Source organism: Cygnus atratus, chromosome 21 (genome assembly GCF_013377495.2).
Source record: "Cygnus atratus isolate AKBS03 ecotype Queensland, Australia chromosome 21, CAtr_DNAZoo_HiC_assembly, whole genome shotgun sequence".
NCBI lineage: Eukaryota > Metazoa > Chordata > Aves > Anseriformes > Anatidae > Cygnus > Cygnus atratus.
Window position 1 is genome coordinate 6,442,550 of NC_066382.1, and position 18,210 is coordinate 6,460,759.

Below are 18,210 nucleotides of genomic sequence, written 5' to 3' on the forward strand. Positions count from 1 at the left end.
GTAAGACAGCGATGGGGGATGCAGGCCACTGCGGGGCCGGGCAGCAGCAGGACATCGTGGCAGCGAGCGGCACACCTCGCCAGCCACCTACTGCTGGAGCGGGGGCACAAGGGGTTAGCTGTGGCCTTCCAGGCTCTCCTCATCCCCCAAGGGACATGTTCCCCTCGGGCAAGGCTCTGCCCTCCCCATCCCCTGCACAGGGTGACCCATCCTGGCTTAGCAGAGACATTCGGATGCACAGCAGCCGCTCCTGCCAAGCCCGTTTCAGCCCTCTCCCAGCAGCTTTCCTCGGCGCCAGCTCCTCTCCCCAAGGGCCGGGGTGCCAGCTCCAGCCCCAGGTGACCCGGAGCCCTGCCCCAAAACTGCCCCAAAGGATGGGGAGGGCTCCAGGAAGCTCTGGCTTGCCCTGCTGAGCCCCTTTCCCTGCCCCAGGATAGGGCTGGAGGAACCGACACCATTCAGTGACTACAGCACGGAGCAGGGAGAGGAGGGGGCGGGCATGGGGACCCCCAGGGCACCCCCTGCGCCCCCCAGGAGCCCACCCCAAGCTCCCAGCTGGCAGGACCCTCGCTCCCCAGCAATTGCTGCTGGCCGTGAGGAGCATCCCCGCATCCTCCCAGCCTCGGATGCTGCTTGCTGCGGCATCACAGCCGCTGGCCCGGCCTCAGCAGGACAGATCGGCGCGGCCGCCCTGCGCTCGCTGCATCAGCAAAACCAGCCGTGCCCGTAATCCTGCCCGCCAGGGGAGCAGCAGCACAGGGCTTTGGACGTCAGTCGTCACTCGGCTGGCCACGCTCAGGCCCCGGCAGGCTTTATTTTCCCCTTGCTTTGCAAATGATCTTTCCTTGGCCGCAGGGGAGGGAGCTGTGCTGGTAATGAGCTCGGAGCTCAGCCCGGCTGAATTCGGTGCGCCACGCACGGGGCCGGCGCTGCTGCTGCTGCGCCGACGTCGGAGGACGGCCGCTGTGACGTGCGGAGAGAGCGGGGCTCTGCTGCACAGCGCGGGTGTGATCGCCACGGGCAGGCTGGGAGCTGGATTTTAAGCTTGGGTAAAGGGCAATTATGTGCCTGGAAGCAGGGCGTGAAGCCCAGAGAGCTCCTCAGGGCTGCTCGGGTGCTACCTGTGCCCCTAAGCGCTTTGGTGCCGCCAAAAAAACCTGGCTCTGGAGCAGGTGTACTAAAGGCAGAGGCAGAAAAATGCTCTTCTAAGGTGTGTTTTCATGCGCTGAGGAGAGAAGAAAACCATGACTGCTGCATGCAGGTAGCCCGGCCCCCAAAAGAGCGCCGGGGTCCCGGCAGTGCCACCACCCAGAAAGGGACCACAGGGTCCCCAGCACCCACAGCAGACCTGGAGCTGCCTGCGGCTGCTGGGATAAAACCCACAACACGACCTCGCCTGGGCACTGGTGTCCAAAAGGTGACTGAGGGTGAGGAGGGAGTGGGGAGAGGTGAGAACGCAGCCACTTGTGCCAGCGTCTGCTCGGGAAGCCGAGCACAGGCCAGCTGTCCCCTTGGGGATCTCGCTCTCACCCCATCCTCAGTGTCGGTCTCCTAAACAGGCAGAAAACGTCCCCTTGGCCCCAGCTGGCCAGAAAGCCCTCCGCCATTTGGCTACAAGCTGTGCTTTCGTCCCATGCCACAACAAACCCCAGACTTTTCCTCCTTCTTGCTTCCCCCCCACCCCACCCCACATTATCTGACGGGGAGAAGGAACCCTCCTGGTAATTCCCCGCAGACATCTCATGCCGGTACCACAGCCACACAGGGACCAGCGAGCCTCGGTGCTGAGCTCTCAGCCCGTGTCTCTCCCCAAAGGGGATTTTGGGAGCAGGGTTTTGGGAGCAGGGTTTTGGGAGCAGCTCCGCTCGCACCCCGGCAAAGTCACCACCAGGTCCCACCGAAATCCATCCCGCTCGGAGGGTGCCTGTTGTTGTGCAACCGGGTGAAAAAAAAAAAAAAAAACAACAAAAAAACAGATATTCCTTCGGCTTCATTTGTATCAATCAACACTGACATCCAGTGGCTCGCCAGGCAGGGTACAGTCGGCGTGCTTTGCGGAGATGTGCACGGGAGCGCCTGTTGCACCCCAGCCCGGCCCCAGCGCTGCGGTGGGGGAACCCCAGCAGCACCTCGGGAAGGTTCCCGGCAGCCACACTGGGAAAGCAACACCCCACCCGCCTGCAGAGCCAAAATGACCAAACCCCTGCACTTCCAGAGCTTTTTGGGATCTGAACAGCAGTGGTATCAGGCTCAGGGCCGAAGCTTGAGGGAGGACCACGATTGCTTCCAGGATGCACCCCGAGAACGCGAGTGGTGCTGTCCGTGCGGGAGCCTTTCCCAGCTCCGGGCATCGCCCTGCCGTCTCCAGCCTCAAAACACAAGTGCTTGACTCCCTGCCTGCCCTGAAAAAAACAGCAAAACTGCTGCTGCTGCCCCCCCTGCACCTTCGCTCCCAGCTGGAGCGGATTTCTGCCCCCGTGGGAGAGGCTGGTCTGGCCCCAAAGGGCACCCCGAGGCTGTCCTCACCTCCCCGGGGACGGATTTCAGGGGGTGCGGATTGTCCCTCTAGCAGGGGCTGGGCCGTAGGTCTTGCCCCAGGTTCTGGGGCTGGATTTGGGTTCCTGGAGCTGTCACTCGCATCCCTGCTCTGGGAGCACCTCCAAAAGCAGGGGCTGTTACCCCTCCAGTCAGCAGGGGCAAGGGGGAGGGCGGCGGGGCAAATTTCGGGTGTTACCATCGCACCTCACCTGCAAGCAAACTTTTCAAGCCCCCCTTGCTCCTTCTGACGAAGCCGGCCGAGTCAGAGGGGAGCCACGGGGACAGGCTGCCAGCGCCGGGCAGGGGATGCAGACATGGCCAAGGAGCAGCCCTGCTCCATCCTCCTCCTCGTCCCAGCACAGAGCTGCCCGGCCGAGCACGCACACCAGCCCCTGGTGCTGCAAGCCTTCACGTGGGGGGAGCAGAGGGCCCCCCCAAGCCACTGAGGTCACTGGGATGGGCTAGGTCCCCTCTTCCCCCAAAGCAGCGTGTCACCTCCCCCCTTCTGCGCAGGAGGGGATAAGACTGTCACCCCCAGCACTGCAGCACCACCATCCAGCCCCCTTCCCTTGCCCCCTGCCTGCAGCGAGAGGACAGCCCCATCGACGGGGGGGCATCGTTTTGGGGAGCCAGGGGAAGGGGGGGGGACACGGTCAGGGGCTCCCCAACCAGCTGAGAAAGGGACGACGTAGGGAAGCAGCAGCTTTGCCAAGTGCGGGCTTGTCGCCTGCGGAAAAATATTGTGACAGGGATCTGTCGACAGAGCGGCTTTGTGCCGGGATTGTGCACCGCCTGGCGAAGCAGCAGCCCGCACCCCCGCCCCAAACCAACCCCCCCACAGCCAGCCCGGCCTGCCAAAAAGGTGCAGGAGCAAGTGGAGAGCATCGTCTGCTTTCTTTTCCTTACCTTTCCTTGGGAGAGGGGGTGGGTGGGTGGCTGGGGGGGGGCTGGAGCAACTTCCCCCCGCTCCTGCAAGCTCCTGCGGCTGGGCTGGGGGGGCCGGGAAGGTGGCCGGAGGGCTCTCGGAGGCGGCCGGCACTGCTTCAGCCCTGCTTTTGTCTCTGAAAGGCACGGAGAGAGACAGGAGATGAGGAGGGAGAGAGAGCACGGGAGGGAGAGACGGCGCGCCAGGGCTCGGGGTGGGGGGAGCCGCACAGCGGCCACCTCGGCGGCCCCCCCCCCAAAAAAAAATAACCCTGACCCTCTCCCTCCCTGCCACCCACTGGGGCTCGGTGGGGTGCGGATGGGGACCGGGCTTACCCAGACGGACACGCACGTGCGAGCACCCCGAGGCTCGTTCCCGGCTCGCCGGCTGCCCCCGGTGCGCGGCCGGGTGGACGCAGCCTTGGCGGAGCCCTGTGGGTGCCCATGGTTAGCTGGAGCCATTTGTGTCTGTCGGGGAAGGTAACCATGACAATCGCCCTCCACGCACACCGCCTCCCTCCCGCAGCCCCCTCCTGCTCCCGGGGGGCATGGGGAAGGGATGAAGGACGAGCACGGAGCCCACCAGGAAGGGAAACAGCACCTTGCTCGTCTGCTTCCCTTATGGGGGAAATCAAAGCCCCCCACCCCAGCCTGCAGCCCCAGCACGGGGCTCCTCTCCCCCTGCTCGCTGCCGTGGGGCACGCGGGACACCCATGGGGCCGCCCCACAAGCGAGGATGTTCCAGCAGGATGTGCTCGTGCCGGACACCAGCACCACACGGGGCGGCTGGTGCTTAAAAACAGGGAAAATGGTCAAGGGGAAACTGAGGCACTGGGGACGCACCTCTGCTGGGGATGGGGCTGCACGGCTCCCCAAGGAGGGGACATGCAGCAGGGATGAGGTTTTCCAGCACAAATCCTTCTTGTAGGATGGGTGACCAGACCGACAGCGTCCCTAACGAACCACCTTGGCCACCAACTCTTCAAGCAGACCCCAGCTGAGTCTCCTCCCTCCCCCGGAGGCCGACTTCAGCCCCGGAGCTGGAGAATTTACGGTTCTGATCAGACAAATAAATCAGCTGCAGAGTAGCCCACGTAGCCGGCTGCCGGCTCAATGTTTGCTTGCTATGGCGTTTGTCTCTGCCAAAGAAAAGAACATATGTTGGGAAAAATCCCCAGATTCATACCAACAAACGTAGCTGAGACAGGTTTATTTACTTTACTGGGCGAGCTGTGTGACCCACCCGAGGGCCTCTCACACACCAGGAGCACAGCACAGGTTTCCCAGCCCCTCTGCTCGGTGTCCAGAGGAGGCTTCGGTGACACGGAGACGCTGCAGGGTACCTGCGTAGAAAGGGACGAGAGGGACTTTCCTGGATTTATCTGGAAGGAAAAAATCACAGAGGGCTGTGTGAAGGGCCAGGTCTTGTGTCGCTAATGTGCCAACATTAGAAAAGTCAGACTCACGCTACAACCTTGGTTTTCTTCCTTGCACCTCCGTTTCAGGGGCAGAAAGAGCTGTAGTTCCCCTGCAAATGTCACAGCCCCTGCTCTGCCCCAAGCCTCAGTTCCCAAAGGGACTCAGAACCCCAACTCTGCACCTCCCTGCCTGTGGGGAAAAACCTTCCAGTCATGGCCTATGGAGGCTCAGCAGCTCCAGGACAAAATAAACGACCCCAAAGCTGTAAAAACTTGCATCGTTTTGGTCTCTCGAGTCTTGGGAGGTGTCAGCAGCTCCAGCAGCCGCTCCCCAGGACCTGGGAGAAGGGCTCGCCTGCCTGAGGGACCCCACCCCACGCAGCAGGGCAGGTCCTGGCCCCAGCCCCGTATCATGGCATAGCGCTGGGCCCTACAAAACGCAGCAGGGCATGGCGGGCTGCCAGTCCTATGCCACGGGGCTGGTCCCCACACCGTGCAGTGAGGCAGGCCCTGACCCCAGCCCCACACCACAGAGGGGACCAGGACCCTGCCCACGCATGAGGCTCGGGCTGACCCCAGCCCCACATCACAAAAGGGGCCAGGTCTGAGCCCATATAGGGAGGCTCGGGCTGATCCCAGCCCCACACAGGGGGCCAGGACCCAGCCCATACAGGGTGGCTCAGACTGACTCCAGCCCCACACCACACCACACAGGGGACCAGGACCCTTCCTACACAGGAGGCTCGGGCTGACCCCAGCCCCACATCACAAAAGGGGCCAGGTCTAAGCCCATACAGGGAGGCTTGGCTGACCCCAGCCCCACATCACAAAAGGGGCCAGGTCTGAGCCCATACAGGGAGGCTTGGCTGACCCCAGCCCCACATCACAAAAGGGGCCAGGACCCAGCCTATACAGGAGGCTCGGGCTGACCCCAGCCCCACACAGGGGTTAGGACCCAGCCCATACAGGAGGCTCGGGCTGACCCCAGCCCCACACAGCACCCTCGCAGCCCCGTGCCCCCCCGTTCTCCCCCTTTCCCCCCCCCGGAACGCCGCTCTCCCGGAACGCCGCCCGCCCTGCCCGTGCCGCTGCCGGCCCGAAGGAGCGCGGCGCAGGCGCCCTCCCCTCGCCCGGCGCCATTGCGGCTGCTGGCGGCGAGGCCCGGCCCGGCCCGGCCATGGCCACCGACTCGTGGGCCCTGGCCGTAGACGAGCAGGAGGCGGCGGCGGAGTCGGTGAGCGGCGGCCGGGCCCGGGGCGGGTGCGGAGCGGGGCCGGGGCCGGGGCCCGGAGCGGTGCGGAGCCGGGGCCCGGCTGCGCTGGGGGCGGCCGCCGCCTGCTCGCAGCAAGCAGGCAGCGCTGCAGAGACCCGATTCTCCCCTTTTCTCCCTCCTTTTTTGGGTCGTTCGGTGCCTCGGGGGTCGTGGGGCCGGGTCCTCAGGACGGGGGGGAGGGGGGAATATCTCTCTATATTTTTTCCTCCTTTCTCTTCATCCCCCCCCCCTCCTTTCCCCTCACGGTGCATCCAGGCGGTGCCTCACCTCGGGGTCCTGCTGCCTCTCATGGCCCACAAACGCCTCTTTTGCCCCCATTTCTGTGCCCTGTCTTCACACCGTCCCGGCAGCGGCACGGACCCTGCGCTGGGGACGCTCAGCCGCCGTCCCCATCCTTGTCCCTGTCCCCATCGGGGTCCTGACCCCGCTGTTTTTCCTCGCTCGCAGCTCAGCAGTTTGCACCTGAAGGAGGACAAAGCCAAGCCGGATTCCAACGGTGAGTTACCCTCACTGTGGTGGTCTCACCACATTCCTGTTTGGAGCGGGAGCAGAACCCCTCGGGGACAGAGGGGAAGACCCTGAAGATGGTGGAGTCCGAGTCGAGCAACACCTGACCGGTCAAGAAGCTGCAGGAAAAAAAAAAAAAACAAAACAGAAAGCTAAGATTGCTTAGCCAGTCGCAATGACTTAACTATCCACCTCCTGAGCTTGCCCTGCTGGGCTAACTCTTTCTGCCTGTGTCTTGATGGCAAAATTTCGTGGTGTGTTTGGCTTGGATCAGGCACCGGCATTGATTTGGCCGCGCAGAGCAAGCTCTGCTTGGTTTTCCTGCTGCGCAGCCACAGGGCTGTTTGCTGAGCTGCTCCGTAGCTTTTCCACAGAATTCTGAACCTAAATCCCCTAAATCCCACTCCCCTCTCTTTGAATTCAGGTGCCGTCGTCAAGACGGACGACAACGTCGAGAAGACAGAGGATGAGGAGAAAGGTGGGTGCTGGTCGGGTGAATGCTGTGGCGAGGCGTGTGGAAAGAGAGATTTGTTTCCTATGTACCTAAAGTAAGTCCACCTTATGCCCCAGGGTGGATGATCTTGTCTCCTGCCCCAAGGACCTAGTTGTAAATTTTAAAGCCGTTGGGCCCTGTAATAACTTGGGGGACTCCTGGATTAGAGTGAAGAGAGGTGAGGGGACAGCAGTGTCCTCAGAGGCAGGGCTGGGTGCCGGAGCCATTGGATAACCCAGAGCTGGAATTTCAGAAGCAACCAAGACATTGCATTTCTGAAATGGCTGTTAAGGGGTGGGTGACGGCCCTAAATCCTTCAGAAGGCGTCTTATGAGAAGCTCACTTTAGAAGGCAGACTTGTGAGGAAAACCCCAAAGTGCAGCAACTTCGCCTTCTGTTTTGATCTCTTGTGTCCTCAGCCCTTAGAGTGTTCCAACCCTGGAATCTTGAAATGCTGTTTGTCCTCAAACCTTCCTTGAAAGGAAAAAAAAACAAAAAACGAAACTAAAAGGTGTCTGTCCACAGGTGACAGTGGGGCTTTTGGCCCTGTCCCATCTTGCAGTTAGGTGCTGAGCTGTAGGATCTGAAACCTGCAGCTTAACAAGCAGAGCTCCGTGTCTGTGAAGGTTTCCCCTTGGCCTTAAAACTGAGCTTGCTTTTCTTTGCCTTCCTGAATATCGTGGGGGGTGCCTTGACAGACGTTTCATTCGGGAAGTCCGGGCTCTGTCACAGTTTTGCTCTCTAACAGGGAGTTTGGGTATTTCTGGGGTTGGGTGCAGCGTGTCCTTTCCGACCGGCCGTGCCGTGCAGCATTTCAGCGGGAGCAGCGGCTGAAACAGGCCGTGACCGTTTTCCCACCTCCTCTTTTTTTGACAGAGGACAGAGCTACCCAGTCCTTGCTCAACAAGCTGATCCGCAGCAACCTGGTGGACACCACCAACCAGGTGGAGGTGCTGCAGAGGGACCCCACCTCGCCGCTCTACTCCGTCAAGTCTTTCGAGGAACTGCGCCTGTAAGTGCCATCAGCTCGGGGCTGCGAGGCCGGTCGTGGTGCCAGGAGCTCCTCTGCATCGAGCTGAAGAGCAGAAGGGTTAAACGGGCTCCCCTGTGGCTGCTTTGCAGCTCGTTATTTGGCCCCCCCGGTTGGGGGAAGTGTTGTTGAGCTCGGCAGGGGCAGCGCGGACTTGTTTTAGGAGCCTGTGAGAACAGAGGCGAGTCTGGAGCCGATCAGATGGTTGTGGTCTCTCCTCGTGCCCTGTTAGATTTCCTGGCCGCCTCAGACCACTGAAAAGTGCATAGGCTTCTGGTTTAAGTTGCTGCAAATTTGTCGTTAAGAAATGAGCATATCACGTGTTGTATTATTTAAACGCAAGGAGAGTTATTTCATCTTGGTGCCTTGGGAAGGCCTTCATCTGAAGCGAGCTCCTTTTAGGCCCTGGTTTGTGTACAGCCAGCGTTTCCTTCTGTAATCAGCTCTAGCCACGCTGTTCTGGATTTTAATGTGTGATTTTGGTGGAGCTTGCGTGCGGTCGGTGCGAGGGGCCGAGCAGAGGGAGGGCTGTCCTTCCACGGCCACCACCACCACCAAGCCCTCCTCGGTGGGACAGGCGGCGTTGGTTCTCTGCAGGTGCTGCAGCCAGCGCGGGGACGCTCAGAGACCGCCTTCCAGCGACGTGGCTGTTCTTTGGAAACGGGAAGTTTGTTGTACTGGCAGAGGTGACGAGCACAACCATCTCCTGTTCCCGTTCTTGGGGTTATTTGGGAAGATCCAGCAGTGAACAGCACAAGGGGAGGGTGCCTGTCTTTCCTCTGCCAGTGGTCTGGGTTTCCAGCGATGTCAGGGACGTTCGTGGCTGAATGTCTCCCAAAAAACTGAGAGCCTGTGGTGCCCTTTAGACTAATTCCCATCTTTCAGAAGGCAAACAGTGCAAGGGAGTTAATGACAGGGGCCAGCAGACTAATTGAGTCGTCGCCTTACGAGTCGGTGTATCCTTGGCAACTGTGGTGGAGCCGGGCTCTGCGGCCTCGCTGCTGAGCAGCACAAGGTTGTGTTTCAAAGGGCTTTTGTTCGAGCCATCCCCTGAAAGTAATACGGGCTTTTTAAGAAGCGGGTTGTGCTGAATGGGGAGTGCTTAACAGGAGGAAACGGTGGGCAGGAAAAGCGTAACCTGCCTGGAGTGGAAAGCGCTCGCTCCTCCACACCGCTGACGGCACTCCGGTGAGCGCCTGGAGGTCGGCGGTAAGAGTCTGCTGACACCACCACCTGAGTTTTAGGTTGTTCTCCAATCTCCTCGGCTACACGAGCACCAGCTGGGACTGGAAAGCTCCCTTGCAGAAAGAGCAGTGTGAGTGTTTGAGGACTGGCGGTGCGGCTGCACCCCTGGGTTGTAGCGACAGAGGCTACTTTGTCTAATACTCAAGTCTTCAAGGAGTGACCGTTTTGGTGCTGAGATCCGAAGAGGAGGGACTGCCCTAAAGGACAGGATTAATGGTCTCCGCCCTGTGCTTGTCTGAAAAGCTGCTTTAGAACATGCGAGAAGCCCAGCGGAAGCCTCTGGAGCTGCGAAACAAAGTTTCCCGTGCAGTGTGAAAGGCAGGCGTGCAGCTTGACTTAGTAAATTGAGGTGGTTTGGGTTTTTTTTTTTTTTTTTGAAGCTTCTGTTCCAAGCAGCGCTGTGCTCTCCCTTGCTGCTGCAGCTTCCCGGTGCCTGTCGCAGTCGCTCACCAGTGGGATCGCAACGGGCCCGCAGAGCCTGGCAGCTCTGGGTCCAGTCGGAAGGGTTTTTCTCACCTTTTTTGCCCACAAATGAAAACCAAGTGGATTTGAATAGGCTGCAGCAGAATAGCAACGCGGTGCTGCTTCTGTATCTAAGCGGAAAACGTGATTTTTTTTGGCATTTCTGTTCAGCTGGAGAAGTACCTACATTTCCACGGGTAACAAGGTGTGAACAGGGAAGTTTTTTCTGATACGCCCACAGCTTCACAGCAGTTAAGAGGGTAACTTCCTCAAAAACAAACAAAAATAAAGGGATCATATGGCTGGAATAATGGTTAGAGGCCCCTGGCTAGCTGTGGTATTGCGCTGACCTCGGTGAGATGAACGCCGAGGGACCCTTGTTTTGGTTCTCCCAAAACCCTGCCTGCTGGGATGCTTACCTCAAAGGGGTTTGAAGGCAAAGCTTAAAAGAAAACCTCTCTGTTTTCAGGAAACCGCAGCTCCTGCAAGGAGTTTATGCCATGGGCTTCAACAGACCATCAAAAATACAAGAGAACGCCCTGCCCATGATGCTTGCCGAACCGTACGTACACGCGCTTGCTGCTCCCTGTCAGTAGAGGAAGGAGTTGAAAGACCTGAGTGCCACTGCTGAACTGGGGATGGGAGGGTGGTGAAGGGCTCCCCGGCCGCAGTATTTGTGATGTGACAGCTGCCTTGGGTTTTTCCTTTGCCTAGGGCTGGTACTGGTAAATCCAGGGAGAAATAAAGCTGCTAGAGAGCACGGCTCCAGCAGTCCGGGCTGGGTGGGGGTAGTTGAGGTGCTGCATCGTCTGCTGGGCAGGCTTTCCTCTCTGCACCCCTGAGCTGCAAGGTGGGAAGTACTGAAACACCAGGGGGAGATGCGCATAACGTGCATGCTGCCAGAGAACAGCAGTTTTCCTCCAAAATCTCCATAACTGGGAGGTCACATGGGCTGAAAGAGAGTTGGTAGAGGGCGGAAACCAACTTCTGCCCCACGGTAGGCACCCACACGGCGCGGCAATGCATCTAAAAGCTGTTGAAGTGGTTAAGCCTCCACTCGCTGCATCTTCTTTGTCGTCCAGCACTGCTGGGCAGCTCGTTTGGTTGGGCTCACGCTGGTGTTTAACCCTGCCCTGTGTTGCTGCAGCCCGCAGAACTTGATCGCGCAGTCTCAGTCTGGTACTGGCAAGACGGCTGCCTTCGTCCTCGCCATGCTCAGCCGCGTCGAACCCGGGAACAAGTACCCACAGGTAACTTTTCTGGTTCTGTGGGGCTTGGGGTGGCGCAGGGCCACCTCGTGAGGAGGCTGGGCTTCTCTTGGGACCTCTGAGAGCAAATTCTTGGCTTGCTGAACCTGTCCCTGCAGTGCTGTTTCTGTAAACAGCTCAGCAGGGGCTGGCAGCGTGGGGAGCCTTTAGATGTGGATTTAGCTAGCAGCTTGCTCCTGACGCTCCCTCCCTTTTGTTGCTCAGGATGCCGTTGTCCCGCGAGGAGTTATCATTCTGGGAGGAAGTAAATCAGAGAAATGCTGCAGGCTGAGAGGGGTTGAGGAAGTGTAATTTGGGTTGGAAGAGAAGACAGCTGTGACAACAGGGCAGACATTGCCTGGAAGGGGACTTCTTAGACCCGATATCCTTAGAAGATAGTTGAGCACTTTTACCAAGGCCAGGATCCTTTCCTTAAAAAATGCTGTTCTTATAGGTGGTAGATTCCTTGTTATTACTACCCACGCTTGTCCCCGAGCAGACAATCTGTATTCTCAGGTCATAAAAAGCAGAACGGAACACAGCAAGCCAGTCGCCAGGTGACTGTAGTACATAAACTCCTTGCCATAGTTTTGGGATGCAGAACTGGATAGGTGTTCACCAACAGGTCAGCTCCTCGCGTGTTTGCCCTCTGTAGAATTCCAAATAGGGTTTTTAAAAGCAGGTGTCATAGTGTTGCCCAGGGCATTGGTCATCTCGCACTCATTATTCCTCTGTCCCTCCAGTGTTTGTGCCTTTCCCCAACATACGAGCTGGCACTTCAAACGGGAAAAGTGATCGAACAGATGGGGAAGTTCTACCCAGAGCTGAAGCTCGCGTATGCTGTGCGAGGCAACAAATGTGAGTAAGGTGAAACACCACCAACGGGCTGCACATGCAGAAGTGGGGGTGCAATACAGCCCTGGAACGTAACGCTTTTAAAACATGCAAATCAGTCTGCTGGGCTTCGTATTAGAGGTGAGCACTGCCGAGCCCTGTTCTCGCCAGTATCAGATCTGTACTGAATACAAATTTAAAGTAATGGGAATTCACCTAGAGGGTGGCACTGGGGCAGTGATGAATGTTTTTGGCTTTACCACGATTTCTTCCTTAACACAATCTCAGCTAAATACGAGGAGTTGTACTGAGCTGTTACGGATGGCTTGTGCAGTCTGGAGATGCAGTCTAACAGCTGAATTAAAGGAATTGTGCTGACTGTTAAATCTTTCCAACTGGAATGAAGCAGTGGGTCCTGTATGCTTCACACTCACTTTCTCACCTGTGAAGGGACACGTAGCACTAGCACAGCTGACCTTTCAGCTACGTGTACCGTAGAGCAGTCAAATGGTAAAATAGGCTAGTTCAGAGCGGGAGAGGGGGCAGAGCGTTTCGGTGTCTGCAGAGCCACCTTGTGAACGATTCCCTTTGTGTCTTGGCAGTGGAGAGAGGTCAGAAGATCTCTGAGCAGATTGTAATCGGCACGCCTGGCACTGTGCTGGACTGGTGCTCCAAGCTGAAATTCATAGACCCCAAGAAAATCAAGGTGTTCGTCTTAGACGAGGCTGATGTGATGATAGCAACCCAGGGCCATCAGGATCAGAGCATTCGCATTCAGAGGTAAGGACTCAGTGAACATTGCCTCGGGTAGGGAGGCAACTATTTCTTCCTCTGAACGATAGCTATTTTGTAACATAGGGACAGTGGGGCTAGGTTCTTGACTGGTGTCTTTCCTGAGAGAGCAACAAGATTAAAACGATATATTTAGCTGTAATCCTAATGGCTGGTAGAGGCAGAATGTCAGGGGATGACAAGCAGTTTAATTTTCTCGGAGAATAAAACGTCTGTCCCTGGAGTAAGGCTTACTCATTTTTAAGAATGTGAGTCTGGATGCCTCCGTTCCACGTGGGAACGATCAGGTGTTGGTGAGAAAAGCACGAGCCTTTGCAGCCGTGGAAATGGCTCTGAGGATGTTCTGCCTTGCGTGGGGCATGAATCCCATCAGGGTGTCACAGGGCCACGGTCTTGTTGCGTGGGGACCCTGCCCATTTCGCTTTCTCTTGCAGGATGCTCCCCAGGGACTGCCAGATGCTTCTGTTTTCAGCCACATTTGAGGATTCTGTGTGGAAGTTTGCTCAAAAAGTTGTTCCTGACCCAAACATTATCAAGCTGAAGCGAGAAGAGGAGACGCTGGACACTATTAAGCAGTATTATGTTCTGTGCAATAACAGAGATGAGAAGTTCCAGGCTCTCTGTAATGTCTATGGCGCTATCACCATTGCCCAGGCCATGATCTTCTGCCACGTGAGTCCTTTTGGGGAATGTTAGTCCCAAGAACCCTGTTAGAATCTGTCAGTGCTAAAAATCTGGCTTTTTTTTTTTTTCCAAAAGGTAACCAAGGAGACAGATTGCTCTTTTCTTTGGCTTTTCTGGCACCTTCTTTGAGTGATATCCTGATTTCACTGAAAGAAATGGCCAATCCACAATGGCCATTTTTATTCTTGAAGTCTTCTGAAGCAAAGATCAGAGTAATGCACCTTTTTCCAAAACAATATTGGTCAGAACTACAGAAAAAAAAAAAAGTGAGGTTGGAAGGTGGATAAAAACAGGGCAGAGTGAGGGATGGGAAAGTCTTGTACTTCATCTGATACAGAGTTTTTCCCCCATTTCCCTCTGGTAATGGGCTGTTACACAGCTGGGATCTCTCCATGAATTATACCGAGGCTTTTTCTTTTTTATGGAAGACACTGATCTTAGAAAAACAGTGCAGATAGCACCAGCTGAGCCCCATAAAGCTTGACTCGGATGGGATAAAACCTGTATTTGGAGACTGCTGCAGCAGTTTGCTTTTGCACTGTCTTGAGATGTCAGACATAACCAGAGCTTGGAAAAACAACATTGCTGGAAACGGTTTAATTGGTCACGGTGTAGAGCCTCTGTTGGACTTCACAGCTTCACCCTGCCCAAACCCTGTCTCTTTCCAAGCTGAGTAGTTTTGTTTTCTTGACAATGGTCCTGAGACTTTAGTGCACATATGTAATGCCAGTCTCCTCATGGAGTGAAAACTGAGGAGCAGAGCACCAAAAAACCCCTGTACTTCTCTTAAACAGGGGTTCCTGCGGTGGCAGATGGATGTTTTCCTATGTTTGATACGAGAGCTGGGAGCCCAGATGGGGACGGGGAGGGCATTCAGGAGCCATTTCCTTGTGAAACATCAAAACTGAGGAGCCATGGAACTTCCAGTCTAGCCACGAGAGGCTTTTTCATGTCCTACAACGTTAAAACTTCCTCCCAAAGACGGCCCTCTCTCTCTCTCTGTGTTTCAGACTCGGAAGACGGCTGGCTGGCTGGCGGCAGAGCTCTCGAAGGAAGGCCACCAGGTGGCATTGCTCAGTGGGGAAATGATGGTGGAGCAGCGAGCTGCCGTCATAGAGCGCTTCCGAGAGGGCAAAGAGAAGGTGCTGGTGACCACGAACGTCTGTGCCAGAGGTAGGGCATGGCAGAGCTGCGCCGGGGGGGCAGGAGCAGTGTTTTATTGTAAGATGAAATATTGCCGAGCAGCTTGCAGAAGGAATTTGTATCAAGCGTTCCAGTGTGGACAAACAAGGTTCCTTAAAGCAATTCCTGGACTTCTTGGCTGCTGCCTGTGTCTGTGCATATGAAGATGGCTGTGGGCAAACACGGGGCTCCTTGTAGGCTTCCTGCAGCATGAGATGAAGATGTCCATCCCGTGACGTTCTTATGTTTCTGTTGCCGTGTCTAGCTTGTACTGCTGACCCTAAATGATTAAAATAAAAAAACATTTCCCTGTTTCCAAAACAGGGAGATCTGAAAGCTACTTAACTCCAGTAGGAATTCGTATTGCAGTTCAACGTCTTGGAACAGTTAAGACAACACAATCTGTGAAAAAGCAAAGCTGCTGAAAGGAGGAGAAATTGTTAAGCACTGGATAAACCTGAGCAGCTCAGACTGTTTTTCTGTTCGCCACTTCAGTGGGATTCTCTGGTGTGGTCGCTAGATGGCTAGATGTCAAACTACCCCGTAATTACCCCGGGGAGAAGATCCATTTACACTTAGCACTTGTAGGTTCTGTGGGCTAGCCTTTGTCCCTTTTGGCGTTGCCTCAGAGTGTGAGACTGGTTTTTAAGTCTTTGCACAGGTTGCAGACAACTACACGGCAGCTGTTTGAAAACAGCTGGAAGTTCAGCTGTTGAGTAACCTAGATATTTGATAAAAACGCACGCAGGTTGGGCCAGAGGAGGCTGTTCCTGCTATGAAATGGTTTAAATGGCATCCGATGCTTTCTTTTACCAGGGATCGATGTAGAGCAGGTCTCTGTTGTTATCAATTTTGACCTTCCTGTGGATAAAGATGGAAATCCTGATAACGAGACTTACCTGCACCGGATTGGGCGCACAGGTCGCTTTGGCAAGCGAGGTCTGGCTATCAACATGGTGGACAGCAAGCACAGCATGAATATTCTCAACAGAATCCAGGAACACTTCAGTACGTACCCTCAGGCTTATTTCTCTAAAATTAGATGTTCCTGCGGAATTTTGACTTGCTGTATACTGAGCAGGTCTGACTAATGAATGTTTGTTGAGCCTTAAACTGAATGGAGGAGAGCATGAGCTGCATTTTTGCGTTGCAGTTGGCTCCAAAAGAAATATTTGGAAAAGAAACTGCTCAACAAGCAGTACTTGTTCTCATGCAAGAGGGTATTGAGCTGTTACCACGTAACACTCTTTGTGAGAGCCACGGTTTTTGTAGGGCAGCATGTAGTAGGTGCCTCTCGAGTACCGAAAAGTTACTTTCAGGATTGTGAGCTTCTGCATTGTGTGAGTAGAAATAAGTTGTCTGTCTGCTGGTTACCTGGGTAGTCCTTCAAATGGACATGTGGAGCTGGTAACGTATAAGTATCGTGGTGAGCCTTTGAGAAAAGAAAGAGGTTTTAAAACTGCAACATAAAACTTTGAATGAATGTTTGATGGATAAATCTGCACTCAGGACGACCTGAAGAAAGCATCTTTCCCTCCCCTGCTCTGTGGTACGGTGCGTGACTCATTTCTCATCTTTCACAGACAAAAAGATAAACAAATTGGACACTGACGACTTGGATGAAATCGAGAAGATAACTAACTGAAGTACAGCTGCTGGAACTGGTGTGTACCCTGCTGTGGAAGCTCTCCCACTACAATTGGATCAGCGTTCAGATTGGCATGCCTCTCAGCTAGTCCCGAAAAGGACTCCTAAGATATGAGTACACAAAAATTACCTCATTTTAAAAATTACAGTTGGACTTCAAAATGTGCAACTGTGGGGAGGAAATGTTTACAGAAGCTTTTAACATTTCTTAGTCTAGCCTTAAAATGGAAAGATCTTTTGAATTCTAAGAAATAGACTTGCCAAAAATAGGCGATATGTAATTATCCAAAACTAATCTGGGAAAGAAAAAAGCTTTATTGCTTATAATTGGAGTAAAATTCAGCCTAAATGTGATCAGTTAAAATTCAACAGCCAAATATATAATGGACATGGGTTAAGGAAAAAAAAAAAAAAAGAAAAACCAGACCAAGACAGCTGTTTTTTGGCTAGAAACTCGACCTGTACAAAATAGGATGTCATTCTCTTTGGCATTCCTCTGAGCTCTTAAGACTCATTTCTGGCTTCCTGATGGATTTGCCCAGCTTTTTGTTAAGTAAATTGTCCAAAGGATGTCTCCAGTAGGTCAGACTCTCTAACACAGGTGCCGTGTTGCTTTCGCTGGGCGGTATTTTGTTTTACTTTGTCCTGGACTTGTTAGAATGGCCACTATACGTAAAGCGGTGCAGTGGTGGCAGTGCTGAAGTAAGTACTCTAGAAGTTCATCTGAAGCGTTTAACCTTGCCAAACTATAGGTGGGTAGACGGGGAGGGAGGGACAGTGTGAAGGGAACTGTACTAATTGACTTTCTGAATAAATTCACCTCCGTAAAATTATAGTGTCCGCTGGAGTGGGGGTTAGTCGCCTTCGGGCAGGTAGTGCCGGTTCTGAGATGCTGGGTGAATCATGTACACGACTGCTGGACTTCGCTGACCAGTAACAGAAATATTTGTCTGGCTTAAAAAAAAATAAAAAGAAAATCGTAATAGCGTGTATTGACCAAAAAAAAAAAAAAATACCTTTAGAACACCAAATTTACATTTACAGGATGTTTCAGTATCAGAGTTTTGAGTTAAATTGCTCAGCCAAATTTCAGAGGGGAAGCGCCTCCGCTTTCGTTGTGCTCGTAGCGCAGACCGGCAGGTCATCAGTCTCTTGCCCTAAGGTGATCCTCACCAGAGAAGGAATTCTTGGCGACTTCTGTGGTTTTTAGTTCGGTTGGGACCATTTTAGCGTGCACAGCTGACAGCCTGCGGGTTGCTGCCCCAGCCTGGTTTCCAGGAGAAGGAGGCTCCTGACCTAGAACTTAGTGGTGCACAGCTCTTGGGGGAAAATGGGACATGCGTGAGCAGCCATCGGCCTGCTACTCAGTGCCGGAATCACTTCAAAACAAATGTACAAATTGTAAATTTAACTAGGAATTTACTTTGCAATTTTGGCCATCATATTCTGTTCAAAGACAGGAACATGGATCCTTTTACCAAGTAAAAAAAGGCTCGTTTAAAATGTACCTAAAATTTTAGGAAATTGTGCACCCTTTTATCAATTTGTATAAAGGCTTTAGTGGGGAAAAAAAAAAAACTGTTAAAATTAAACTTTTTGTATTCTGGGGTGTATCTATTTTTATTCTGTTGGAAACCTATTTAAAGTGGCAGGTGAGTGAGTGCTTGCGTGCAGAGTGGAAGACGTTTCAATCACCTACTTTAATAGTACAGCTGAATGACCTCGCGACAGCAGTGCATCGGGTTGAATTGTCACGGAAGCTGCTGCTGGTCCTGTGTGCTGTTTCTAATGTACTTTTAATTGGAATAAAGAACACGTACCGAGCGCTGCCTCAGCTCCTTTCTTGCTTGGACGCCTTTTTCTTGCTTAAAAGCCTCGGGTAAGGAGGGGCGCAGCCAGGAGGCCTGGTGGGTTTTCAGTGTCTGGCTCTCTTA

At 54.4% G+C, this 18,210-nt stretch overlaps 1 protein-coding gene across 1 annotated transcript; it reads left to right on the forward strand.

Moving 5' to 3' along the window:
* The first annotated feature begins 5,959 nt into the window (after nt 1-5,959).
* Nucleotides 5,960-18,099, forward strand: LOC118253306 (ATP-dependent RNA helicase DDX19B). The gene is made up of 12 exons (XM_035557532.2): nt 5,960-6,114; nt 6,601-6,649; nt 7,085-7,138; nt 8,030-8,165; nt 10,360-10,452; nt 11,038-11,140; nt 11,881-11,995; nt 12,574-12,751; nt 13,198-13,435; nt 14,458-14,620; nt 15,446-15,637; nt 16,213-18,099. The coding sequence occupies exons 1-12, from the start codon at nt 6,058-6,060 to the stop codon at nt 16,272-16,274; spliced, it is 1,440 nt and encodes a 479-aa protein (XP_035413425.1). The 5' UTR covers nt 5,960-6,057; the 3' UTR covers nt 16,275-18,099.
* Nucleotides 18,100-18,210: the final 111 nt, after the last annotated feature.

Coding starts and splice junctions, on each gene's coding strand:
- LOC118253306 (XM_035557532.2), top strand. CDS start 6,058: ATGGCCACCGACTCGTGGGCCCTGGCCGTAGACGAGCAGGAGGCGGCG. Junction 8,166..10,359: donor TCTTTCGAGGAACTGCGCCT/GTAAGTGCCATC, acceptor CTCTGTTTTCAG/GAAACCGCAGCTCCTGCAAG. Junction 14,621..15,445: donor CACGAACGTCTGTGCCAGAG/GTAGGGCATGGC, acceptor TTCTTTTACCAG/GGATCGATGTAGAGCAGGTC.